The sequence below is a fragment of the Chroicocephalus ridibundus genome, chromosome 2, assembly GCF_963924245.1.
Source record: "Chroicocephalus ridibundus chromosome 2, bChrRid1.1, whole genome shotgun sequence".
In the NCBI taxonomy this organism is placed as follows: domain Eukaryota; kingdom Metazoa; phylum Chordata; class Aves; order Charadriiformes; family Laridae; genus Chroicocephalus; species Chroicocephalus ridibundus.
Genome location: NC_086285.1, coordinates 93,799,999 through 93,813,297, shown reverse-complemented (window position 1 = coordinate 93,813,297; position 13,299 = coordinate 93,799,999). Strand labels below are relative to the sequence as shown.

Genomic DNA, 13,299 nt, shown 5'->3' with positions numbered 1-13,299 from the left:
ATTCTGTTGCTATCACAAATATGAACTGAAACACAGATTTAACACAAACAAAATTTATCAAACAACCGCCGCTAAATGCAAATACAGAAAACTTACAATCATTACTTGGAATGAGTAAATCACATTGACATCAGAGTTTTCCATGCAGCTTAATTTCCTCCAGCATTTTGCCATTTGTTCTATCAGGCTGGCAAATCCATTAATGTCTCAGGTCAGAATATGCAGTGCTCATTTCCGAATCCCAAAGTTGACGGTCTTCATTTGGCAATCTAAACAAAAGCAGTCTGATTTATAGAGGTCCTCTCTGCATGAATTCAGTGCCATCTGCAAACACCTGACACTTCAGAAAAATCAAACTATGTTTATCTGGAAAGCTTAATTCACATTATGGGGCCTTCACTTTGTGCCCTTGTCAGGAAAAATTAGGGCACGGTGTCTGATCATTCTCTCATTTATGTTAGTCTCACACAGATGTATCTTCCCTGAATTCCTAACTTGCTCTTCCTTAACACAAACTAAGAAATGGGGATAACATGTATTACAGAACAGATTTATAGTAATAAAAAGTTGCGTTCCACGATGCAGAACCATGGCAATTTTTCTTTGGAGTAGTTTGCTGATGAAGCAGAAAACACAAATAAAGCAAGCTTCCTTCTTTATTAAGACAGCTTTCATCTATAGGTCACAAGAACTAAAATGGGTAAAAAGTGACAGCTGAGAACACTATATATATATGCAATACCAGCATTGTAAGGCTAAGCCAACATTATGAAAAAACAGAATTCTGTCTGAAACAACTTGTGTCCACTTTCTATCACACTTGTACATTAAAGTTAATGAAAAGATACTTCCAAATTTGACTTCTGCCTGTAGCAACCCTTTAAAATGCTATAGTGCTGTTTATAATCACTGATACTCAGTAATCTCCATTCCAAACATACTCAGTTTTACACTAGAAATAACATCCAGTGTTGCAGACTGACCTTTCCCTCCACTGCTTACCCTCTCCTGGAAAGCTTTACAAAGAGGAAAGGCAAAGACATGAGAGACAGGCAAGGCATAGAATGGAAGACATTGCAAGGATGACTCATGTTTTGTTGCGTTCATTTTGCAGGATGAAATGCAATTAAAGCTTTATCTTGGATTTCACTGACAGAGGTTCTGTCCAGATTATCTTGGGAAGTAAATTTGCCACGTAAGGCTGAATTATTTCTACTGTCAATTTTCAGAAGTGATCTGTGCTTTAAAGAAGAACATTGATGAGCTGGTCATATGTATAAGCTAGTCCTCTTTACTAGATGTCTGCCTTTTACTTTGCTGCTGGATTCCTGTGGAGCAGTCTTTTTGGTTCTTTGATGCCAACAGCTATTCTTCTTCTCTGGCACAGTAACAACATTCCAAATTTTCCAATACAGTGAAATTTTCTTGCCAGACTTTATTTGCTTCCCAGATAATTCATTTTTCCCTCCTTCATCCTTTCAAAACATCCTTTCTCTAACCTACTACAAATTAAATCTTCTTGCGCCACAGGAATATGCAAACGTCCTGGGATTCCAGGCACTTTCCTAATTGCATTTTTGTAGTAGCGCAGTGAAGACTCAGCAGCACAGCTGTAAATGCTCATGACAGCGACTAGATCAGCCCGTTCTTTGGTTTTGCAATGGAATCTTCCTTGCTCTCTATTTTTTTTTAGGAAAAACCGCAGCAAGCATGAAGCCAGCTGACTGTACCTTTAGGCCGCCTCCAGGTGCAGCCTGCACCACCATGGCAGGCCTCGCTGTTTCAAAGGAGCAGCCCCTGGAGTGGAGGCGCGGGCGTGCTGGTGCGTTAATAAATTGGGATTAATTATGTATAACCCGGCAGCTGGACGACTGCGGATGGAGCTGCCGCGGCGGCAGATGTTTCCCTGGGGTTTGAGGATGTGAAAGCCTTTACCCCACACCCGCCCCCGCCCACCGTCCCTTCTTTCGCCAGAGACGCAAGTGCAGAGCTTGGCATTGCGGCTGGGAAAGCACCGCCGTTGACTTCCCCGCGGCAGGGAAGGCCCGAGGGCGGCGACGCCACCTCCGTCCGCGTCGCTAGCCCTCACCGCCCGCGCGCCCCTCGCCTCACGGCGCCGCGCCCACCCCGCGCGCCGCGCCCTGCGGCCGTTGTGGGGCGGCTAACGGCTGCCGCGCGCGCGAACGGTCGGCAGAGGCGCTGGGGGCCAGTGGGCGATGTGGCGTGGGGCGCGGGGCTGCCGCCGGGCAACGGCCGCCGCCGGCCGCCTCACGGCCCGCCTCCTCCTCCTCTTCCTTTTCCTCCTCCTGCTGCCGACACCCCCCGCAGGTACCCTCCCGGGCGGTGGGGTGGCGGCGCCCGGCGGCTGTCGCCTGAGGCCTGCGAGACACGGCGCCTCCGGCGGGTGCCGGGACGGCGGGGTCGAGCCACCACCAGCGCCTTCCCCGCAGGGCCTGGTCGCGCACCTCGGGGATGGCGGCGGTGGCAGCGCCGAAACTTCGGTCTGCCGTCCCTGCCCTGCCTGGAGCGTCCGGTGTGAATTTTACAGGTTTTCCCAAGGTCGCTCCCTGCCCGTGCCTTTGTCCTTACCCTCGTGTTTATTTACTCCATTCTCCAAAAGCAGATGCGTGTGTCGAAGCATCTGTGACCCTCTTCGCAGCATGATAGTTTTGTGTTGCTGTGGGGGTGTGCTGTTCCATAATACAGGAGCTGCACCCTTTAACATCCAGCTTTCCCCCTGTGGCTTTTATTTTACACCTGCCAGTGCTTTTCACATCTACACCCACCATATCAACCAAGATTAAACTTCCTTTCCATATGTGGAGGTGGATGCAGGAAAGCTAAAGGATTATCTATGTAATCTTTTTTTTCCTCTCAAAAATGAAAAGTGAGTGCTGGGGAGAGGGGTGTCTCTCCTTCCTATGTACCAAAGGAGCTGCATGCCTGAGGGGGTTGAACACAGGTGTGTTGCGTAGACAGCGAGTAGCTGGTAACGTTGGTACTCAGCTAAAAGAGCTGCATCACTTTGTTGAAGGCTCTGAGGTACAGAAATAGTTATGTGGTAGAATACCAAGACACTATATTTTTGGTGTACTAGTGCTGATCTTGTATCCGCTGTGTGCATAATTGTGGCTGTCACTGACTAAGAAATTCAATTGTATGGCCTTTCAAGTCTCAGACTGGGAATGGCCTGAAAGTCTCTGTTTTGTAGTGAGGTTTTGAAATTTGGACACAGTAAATCACTTAGGCTTTCTGATAGTATTAAATTGGATTATTTAATTTGTACATTAGTGTGCATACATACCAGGTCTTATTCCGTGGTCTGGTTATGATCAAGCTTCCCCAATTCCTTTATTCTTTTCCACATATTAGAAGTGAAGTTCAAAGTTCTACTCTTAACAAAAAAGGGAAAACCATGTGCAGTATTTTAGTATATGTTCACTAATATGTTGCTGTCATAGTATTTCTTCCATCTTAGGTTTTAGTAGGCATAATAGACATTGTCAATTTCAAAAAAAGACATTTATTTCAATTATATTGCATTGGGAGATTAATTATATAGTTTAGATTGGTGTAAAGAATATGAACATTTTTCTTTAAAGATTTTTCTTTGGTTCTGTTTAATAATGCTTATAGTTTTGGCTTATGTGATTTTCCTTTAGCGAATACTTAAACTTTTTGAGGACAATATGGAACATTTTTCTTAAAATGTCTTAATTGCATTTGACTTCTCTGAGCCATCTGAGGGGAGATTGACAATATGGAAACATTTTAACTTTAGCTTGTTACATGATAAAGCGAAAGTCTCCTTATTAACTAAATTTATGAAACGTGTTAGTGGTGTAATTGTCAAAGGAAATATGAAGGCCTACTTCAAAAACATAATATAGTTGATAGGTATTTCAGGCTTTTTTTTTTTTAAAGGGTTAAATTTAACTGAGGCAGATTAGAAACTGAAGTTTGATTTCTCCTATATGATTTTCATATGACTAGTAATAGCAGTGTTCATATTTCTGCACAGCACTTACCATCAATAGGCAGCTTAGAAATGCCAGCTGTAATTAAAATACTTGGATATAGGAAAACACTTGACTATTAGCACGATTGAGCAAAAATAACTTAAGTAAGTACCATTGCTATTTATATAATCTTTTGGTGCAGAAATCTCTTTACAAAAATTATCTCAAAACATAATTACTTTGAAAAAACTTGTAGCAGTTACCATAACTTAAATAAACCTTTTCCTATCACTTCATAGAATTTTCATTTCTAAATAAATGAATTGAAACTATGCCAATTGAACATTCCAGTAATACAGTATTAATTAATAAATTGTTTGTTTAATTATTTAGGGCTCATTTTAAACTAACTGTTCTGCCACTGCAATTTTGAGACCAAATTTAATTTTCTGATTAATTATTTTGAAGATGATTAATTTTGCAACGGTAATGTTCGTTTTAAGACTAAAAGATTGAGAATAAAATATTTTATGACATAGTAGAATATACTTGATGTGAAACTTAAAGTTGGTGAATGGAGTTCCCTTTCAACTCAATGGGCATAGAAATGAGCTCTGATTCGGTTCAGTACTAATCTACCCGGATTCCTCCTTTGGGCTGGGAGTGGGAAGGAACCCCTCTTTGCGTGTCACTGTTGTAACTCCCTTGGATCGGGGAGGAGGAGGAGGTGTTGTTTGTCTGTGCAGGTACAACCCACCCGCTATTTTTGATCTGGAATTGAGACTCTTTCCCATATAGGCAGAACCCTTTAGACATACATGACCTCAATTTCTCTCTTAGTGTTTGGGCAGAATTTTTACATCTCCCAAGTAGATTTTAAATGCATCAAACAGCGTGTTAGCATTGTATCCTGAAATTTAATTCTCTGCAGAATCTTTGCTCTGTTGCAGTGGCATAATTTAGTAGTAAAGCTGTTGAATTTAACTCCATCAGATTTTATAGTCACCCGATGAATCCTCAGGTTACATAGATACTTTATATGGCAAATGTACCCTTGAATTCCAGTCTTTGGGAATGGCTCTTCAGGCAGTTGGGAAGTTTGAATGACCTGGGACTGAGGGGTGAATTATCCCAAACTTCCATGTGTCTGATAGTGATGTAAAACTATTTTTCTTCATCTGTGTTTTTCTGCAAAAGGAACTGTTGCTCACACATTGTATTATGCCTGTAAGAAGTACAAGACAATGACCCTATATATTTCTAGTGTATTGAGCTGCTTAAAAAAAACCTTAATTTGAGGATTAATTCAGAAATCTCATTTATTTTTCTTAGAAATGAGTGAAACAGCTTTTCCTACTGCTTATTAAGTGCAGGTTCAAATTGAAGGGATGGAATAATATATTAAATGGCTTGAAAAAGCAGCTTAGGCACTTCTCTTGTCCTTTTGTTTTTGTTCTTTCTGTGACTTAATGACCTCCTGATACTTTTTTTTTTTCTCCTATGAAAACCATCTTTTTAACCTGATCACATGCACTCTTAAAATAGAGAATGAGAATGGGAAGATCATTTGTGCTAGAGACTGCTGAAGGAAGTGCCATTTAAATTCCAGGTGATGAGGAGGACAGCAAAGGAATTCAAGTAGAAAACAAGGAAACAGCTTGAAAAAAATGTAAAAGGCAGTGTAGAAAACAAGGGAAAGAATGTACGAGAGTTGGGATTCATACGCAGACAGAAACATTTACTGACTGAAATGGTTGCTATGCAAATTAAACGTGTATACACATGAAAGAGCATGTAAGCTGACTTTCTCAAAATCTAGCATGCAATGTCATTGAAGATACCAAAAAAGTAATACCAGAAGTTTTATATTGTGTTCTTTCAGTAACTATAGTGCTTCCACTTTTTCTAGTTCTTTTTTAAATAAACAGTTCAAGAGCTCCACCTTCGGGTTTAAATTATTATTGTAAAAAAATACTATCCTTCTGCATTGATTAAGTAGTGCCTGAACATCCCACAAAGTTATGTATATCTCCTCATACCTTGTCAGTTTGCAATGCTTAACTTTTCTAGATGCATTTGTTCAGTTGCCTTTTCATAAACTTGGAATACTGTGTAAAATAATTTTCAGTTTTTCTCTCATTAATTTATTTGGTTTTGGTGGATTATTGTAAGTTATAATAATATATTTTATAATAATATAATAATATATTATAATATTGTAATATATGCTATAATAACACAATATAACTTCTAATAATATAATATAACTATAAATTATATCATAATAATATAATAATGTATTATAATATTATCATAATATAATGTATTATCGTTTCCAACTATAATATATAAATCAACTTGAGAGTTCATAAAATATTTATGGATCATGTGGACAGATAATAGTGACAGAAAAAAATTTAAAACAGGCTAGTTTTCAGGTAGGATTTTAATTTGCTATAAATTAGTGTACTTCTGTTAAAATCAAAGCATATGCTGGTTTCTGTTAATAGAGAATCTAATCGTGTTATTTTGGGGAGCTGAATTTTAATGAAGAATTGGCTTTGTTTCTGCCAGTGCAACAGAACTCTTGAAAGACTCAACGTAAATATTACAGTGAGAAAATTTTAATCCATTTTGTTTTTCAGTAAAACCCCTCCAGTCCTTCTAGGAGGTCTTTGGGGAGAATGAAGTTATTTGAAACATTTTGCTTCTCAAAGTTGTGGAAGTGGTACATAGTGAAGAGATACGGCAAAGTAGATTGAAATGTTAATCACAGAAATCCCTCATGTATGAGGCTACTCATGATTATCTTCTCTCATTTTTGCATTGATGATTTCCCATTGTTACTTAAATCAAGATAAATCAAAACAAAGCTGATACTTGACCCCATCTCATTGTTCCAAACACATGCCTTAATCTATTACCAGTTTACCGTAGTATTTATTGTTGCTTTTACTTTTTGAGTATTGGACCTAAATTAGCAACAAGCACTGATCTGGAGCCACGTAATTATTTAGCCCATCTTCATAAAATAATTGGTGCTGAAGCTATGTTCAGTATTTTATTGCTGTCTTTTGTATTCAAGGCTTTTTGTGCCTTTGTTATTTACTTTCTTTCCCAGATTTCCCAAAAGAATTAGAAATCGCAAACATACCTTAACTCACAGTAGCCCACATTCTTTCCAAGCAGAAGGTGGAGACAAAGAACACAAAATACTGAGAGGTCTAATAGCCATTATCTTTCTGCTGGTGTCAGTTCTGTATCTCTGGAAACTCTGTAAAAGAAAGTCACATCTGACTTGTACTAGAAAAGATACTTATTTTCTTTCAGAAGCCTCGTATGTCTTGCAAAACTTTGCAATCTTTATGAGCTTGTTTTTAATTTCTATTTAAAATAGAACAAATGCAAATTAAAATAACCATAAAATACCATCTATTTCATCTCATGGGGAAATTAAGAAAATCACAGTCATGACAGAACCCAACCTTATTACTTCAATAATGGTCAATATACACACTGATTGACATCCCAACTGAGAGTATCAAAACAATGCAGCTAAATTTTATCCTCATTTTGGACAGCACCTATCCTCATTATCCCCATTTTGGACAGTCTGAATTTAAAATTTACAGTTATTTTGTAAAACATGAATATATTAGAAATTAAATCTAAACTTATTGCCGTTTAGAATAAGTATGTTTTTTCTGTATCGGTCCGTTGTCATTGTTTTTTGTTGCCTTAATGAGAGTTGTGCATTGTATAAGACATTAAATTATTAACTTAATATACATTGAAAAACAAGTCTATTAAAGGGTGTAGGTTAACCTAAAGTGTGATGCTTTCTTTTTCAGATAAATTACATAGTTGTATTAATACCATCGTTTTATCTTTTAACAGTTCAGCCCTCAAAGAGATTTTTAAGAAGAGCAGCGCTAAGACAAAATAGCTTAAAAATAGTGGGATCTGTTGTATTTCCAGGTATTTTTCTTTAAATATAATGTATCAAATTTTAGTGAAAATATTGTTTTTACCAAGAAAAGGCTTTTCTTTATCATATCCCTTGTTGTTGAATTCTTTTAAATGGTTTTAAGTGGTTTAATTAATTACAATTCTGTACTGACTTATGTATACATTATGATATCGCTGTCTGACAGCATATATTTCTGTCATTGGAATTTAATTTTAATTTTTTTTTTATTCTTACTCATACTTTTTATGAATCCAAGATAATTATTTTCTGTAATCGTTATAAAAGTAACAACATTCAGTGTACTCTTTCACCTGGCTCTATGACTCTTGCTCCGAAATACTGCTTTCTTGCACTGTAGGTATTCTGACTTCATCTTACTTGTTATGTACACAGAACCCGAGACATGAAGTTTATGTTATAGTCTACAACAAAAACTAAGAAGACTTCTTGCTTTCTAAGTTAAATCATGTAACTCCAGAACATAATATTATCAGTTTCCTTTCTTATTAAACAAAACAAATACTGGAAACTCTGAAAATTAAATTAAAGACCAGGCTGTTCCTCATTGCTATGTATTTACTTATGATGCTTTTTCTCTAAATGCACATTGCCAGCTTGGTTTTGGTAGTACTTTTCCCCATAGTTTACTCCATGTGTGTTTTCCAGTTACTGCTTTACTAGTACCATAACTAGAAGTGATACTTCTGTTGTTTGGGGGAATGCTAAAAGACGACATTTTTTGACCTTTTTTGGGGTACAGATTCTTAGTCATATCAATTTTTGTCCAAAGGTGAAACAATTCTGGGAAATTTTTTCAATTCAATTGCTTTAAAACAATTTGTTTTTAAAGGTTTCTCTTAGGTGTTTAACTTATGATGCTGCTTAGCATTAATGTTAAATAATGGCTCTGAGTGGTCTCAATGTTCCTCACATTAGTGTACTTTTTTGCTCTTCTTATTCTGACTCATGTCTGCAAACAGGGCTACTACTTGAATGGCACAGGACAATTTGAAAGTTAGAAGGCAAGATTATAATGTTTTATCCCAACTCTGTTTCTAAACAATTTAGTATTAATAATGAATGTTTCCACCTTCTATGGGACAGGCCATTGTGAGTATACTAGACTTGACTCCAGTCTTCTTCTGAGATGCTGGACAACATCTCTATTTTGAGGGTTTTTTTCACCAAAATCGGGTTAAATACAATGGTACACTATTGAAATCCTACACTTTTAAAATACTGGACAGAAATGTTCTTTTTTTGGATCACCATCTAAGGTAAGTATTTTTATGATAGAGAGAATATGAAAAAATAAGAAAAATAGCAAAGAACTTTAATTAAAGAGCAATACTTTATTTTGAAAGTAATAAGAATAAGGTTATACCTGGTAGATATTTTTTCAGCCATTATTTTCTATCAGATGCCCTTCTGTTATATTATTCCTATGATACGTGTTTACAAAACTGTCATGGAAATTTATAGTGGTGATACAGAATTTACCATCTTTGCAGGTTATGATAATGACACTATATTTTTCTTACTTTTTATTAGGGATATGTACTTTTTTTTAATATTGCTATAAGACCAGACAAGGTGACCTTGAGGAAATAAAAACCAAAATGTGAAATCGGAGAGATATGCAATGTATCCAATTTTAGACTATCACTAAAGTCAGTTGGTTAGTAAATTTTGAGAAAAAGCATTAAAGATTTGCAATGGAAAAAGACTAATCATATTGGCAGTTGCATTAACATGTAGAATTTGTGTTATTTTTCATGCTTTGGGATTAAAAATTGAAACACCACCTGTTAATGGCATTTATTTCCATGTTATACTATTGTAAAATTGAAAATATATACTTTGCAGTTTTCAGCAATATAAGCTACTGTAAAAAACTGATTATTAGCTGGGATGGACATACCTCCTGATTTTAAGACTATAAAAATTCTGAAGTTATTTTTATGTATTAAATGTTATATCTAAGCACACTGTAATGTGAATGTAAGTGGCTTTTCATTTTTTAATGAAACAATCATACTTGGAGAAGAGAGAAGACTGTGGTGACATTACTGCCAGTTGCCATAATGGAAAAGTGAAAACTGTTTTTCTGAGCATTAATCCCTTCCTGCAACAAATACTTAAACTGTTTTCCAATTGCAGGGAATCTGAAATAGTCAATGATAAGATAACGTTGTGGTAATTTGCTTATTTTATCCAGTTTTAATTATTAGTCAGATTCTCCAAATGTAGTAGCTGTAATGTTTTATACTAGTTGTAGCTTTTCAGTGGCATTAGGGTACTCTGATACAGAGCATGGTATATTCAAGTTCAGACCTCACTAAAGCATAAATGTGTAGCATGCTGGGCTTCTGAAGAGGACAGATGCTTTGCAGAATGTCAGTGGGAAGGGAAATAAAACAAATTGTGCACATTGAAATACTGCATATTATGAAAGTGATTATGACTACACCAATCATAGTTTTTAGAAACAACTGAAGATCTAGAAGCACCTGTATGCTCCAAATTGCATACAAGACACGTATATTTGCTTTACCATGGGAAAAGACTAAGTAAATCCTTGTCTTACTCAGTTTGTTTCCTATCTCATTATGTCTGAATTAAACAATAGGCAGCTCGCCATTTAGTGACTACATTACAACACTAACCGCTTTTTAAGCATATACATAGTGCAGTGGTAGAAGGCAATTTCTAAGAGGATGGAAACAGCAAGCTTTCAAGTCTGAGTATCCTGGACTAACATACTGCAGCTTTACTCTCTCCATGTGTGTGTTGGACACCAATTGAGACAAGAACGCTACAGAAGGCCATGCTTGTGAGAACCTAGTAAGTGACATACTCCGTTAAGGAGGATGTTACAGTGCACTGTCGTTCTTGTTTACACAACCAGATAAGCCTAGAACTACAAAGAATTATCTTAATTTTATTTTCCAGAGAAAACAAACCTTCTCTCCATTTTGTATTTCATTTTGATGGTAGAGATAATAGAACCAGTCCCAAAATTAGAACTCCGTTCAAGATCATTGTCTTGACATTTATATAGCTTACTGTTAGAATAGCATTGATAAATAGTTAATGCTAATGATAGATTTTTTTTCAGTCAAAGTTTATGTCAAGCTGAATCACAACAGTCCACGTATTTTATGTCTTACAAATCATCTGAGAAACTTAGAACTCATTGATCCAAAATTCCAGTGGAATGCACCAGGTGGTGGTCTTTCTTCAGGTAAGGATTTATTTTCTTACGTGTCCCCCGGCATCCTCTCCCCTTCCCCTGGCTCCTCCCTCAAAGCAGCATGAGGATTTAAAGGTGGGGAAGTAACTGAGGATGGGGAAGTAACTGAGGATGGAGAAGTAACTGAGGCTACTGTGCAAGTGTTTGTATGTATACTATTAAATGAACTTTCACTTTTCAGAAAGAAAGGGGTGAGATAACCAAACTAAAAGATGTTTTCAGATCTTTGTAAAGAATGGTGCCATCTCTAAAGAGTACTAAATGGAGCAGGGTGTGTTGCATGCAACAGAAGATGAGGATGACGTTTTTTGCTGCACTGAGAGCTGGGAATGTTCTGCAAGGACAGAGTAATAAGATGATGGGTGGTGTGATCTAGCCTAACTGCCTGGTCAATGACAGGCTATCTTCAGGTATGAAGTTGCTCAGGGCCTTGACCACTTGAGTTTGGGGAATCTCTGTCCTTGCAAATTTTCTGTCTTTTCTGTGCAACCTGTTCTTTTTTTCTTATTTTCAAACATAATTTCCCTTATTGCAACTTGTCATTGTTGCTGTTTGTTGTTTTGTCTTAAAAAGTATGGATTATTCTTCACTGTATCTCCTCTTTGGTAGTCAAGGGCTGCAGTTCCAACCTTAGACTTCTGTAGGATAAAAATCCCAGTTTCCTCTGCCTCTTGTCCTATGCTCCAACTCCCTAATCATCTCAGAAGCCTTCTTGTTGACTTGCTCCAGTTTGTTAATATCTGTTTTGTACTGAGGTGTCAGAACTGGAGTGCCCAGAGTGTCCAAATGACTGCTGAGTAGGGACAGAACAATCACTTTGACCTGCTGGATATACTGTTGCTAATGCAGCCCGGTATGCAGTTAGCCTTCACTGTGGCAAAAGTGTGTTTCTGATTTGTATTCAGTTTAAAATCCACCAGGACTCCCAGGTACTTTTTTGCAGGGCTGCTCCCAAGTCATCTGGTCCCCATCCATATATGTTGCTGCTCTTATTCTGTTTCGGGTGCAGGACTTTGCATTTATCACTGTCGAAGCTCATGAGCTTTCTGGCAGATGGTCTCTCTAGTCGTGCAAGATTCCACTGAATGGCAGCAACATCCTGTAGTGTATCAGCCACCAGCCAATTTGATGTCTTTTGCATATGGGACAAGAAGGCGTTCAGTCCTGTGGTACAGGCCACTGGTAAAGATGTTAATAAGTGGCTGCTAGGTAGACCATCTTCAAAATGATGATGCAGACAGTTTTTCATCCATCTTGTATTCCACTCATCTAGTCCATGGGTCCATAGTTGAGCTACAAAGTTGTGATGAAGAACCACACTGAAATCCTGGCTAAAGGCTTTCAGCATATATGACATCTGCTGCATTCCCCTCATCCTCGGAGGCAGTCATTTAATTCCAGAAGACAACTCAGGCTGGTCAGCCATGATTTGCCAATGGCAAATTGATACTGCCTGTTCTCAATCACTGCCTTGTCATTCATGCATCTGGAAATGACTTCCAGCAGTTCTCTCATCTTTGCAGGGCCTGGGGTGAGGATGGCTGACCTGTGATTCCCTGGATCTTCTTCCTTGCCTGTTTTTATGCTGGATGTGTTTTTTTGGTCTTTCTGGTCATTGGGGACCTCATCCCTATCAAAATAGACAACAGTCATTAATTAGTCAGCTCTCTCAGCATCCTCAGATATATCTCATTCTGGTCTATAAACTTGTATGTGTCCAACTCAAGTAAGTCAGTCAGTCCCTAACACCACACTCCCTGGAGGATCTCCCCTAAACTCCAGTAGAGCCTGTTGCAGGGCTGTAAAGCAGCCCTTGCTAGGAATGGGCGAAACAAATGCAGCATTGTGTACCTCAATGTTTTCTGTGTCATATGTCACTAGGCCATTCATCCCCATTCAGTCTCAGGCCAGCATTTTTATTGCTCTTCCTTTATTGCACGTATTTCTGTTGTCCCTACATATCCCTTACCAATTTCAACTTCTGGTTAATTTGCTCATAGAGAATTTAAACATTCATTTTCAGAAAGACGCCTGTAATGAAATCACTGTACTAATCTGCTATTAGGTCATGAAAACCCAAAATGACTGTTTCTGTGTGGAGTATGTTGGGCTACTTA

The 13,299-nt window shown here is 37.8% G+C and overlaps 1 protein-coding gene across 1 annotated transcript in view; it reads left to right on the top strand.

The window, feature by feature from the left end:
• The first annotated feature begins 1,710 nt into the window (after positions 1-1,710).
• ZPBP (zona pellucida binding protein) overlaps positions 1,711-13,299 on the top strand; it is a 29,948-nt gene continuing 18,359 nt past the window's right edge. The window contains exons 1-4 of the mRNA XM_063324081.1: positions 1,711-1,822; positions 2,329-2,501; positions 7,811-7,937; positions 11,048-11,173. Of these exons, the coding sequence (XP_063180151.1) occupies positions 1,711-1,822; positions 2,329-2,501; positions 7,811-7,937; positions 11,048-11,173 (538 nt within the window). The remainder of the gene's footprint in view (positions 1,823-2,328; positions 2,502-7,810; positions 7,938-11,047; positions 11,174-13,299) is intronic.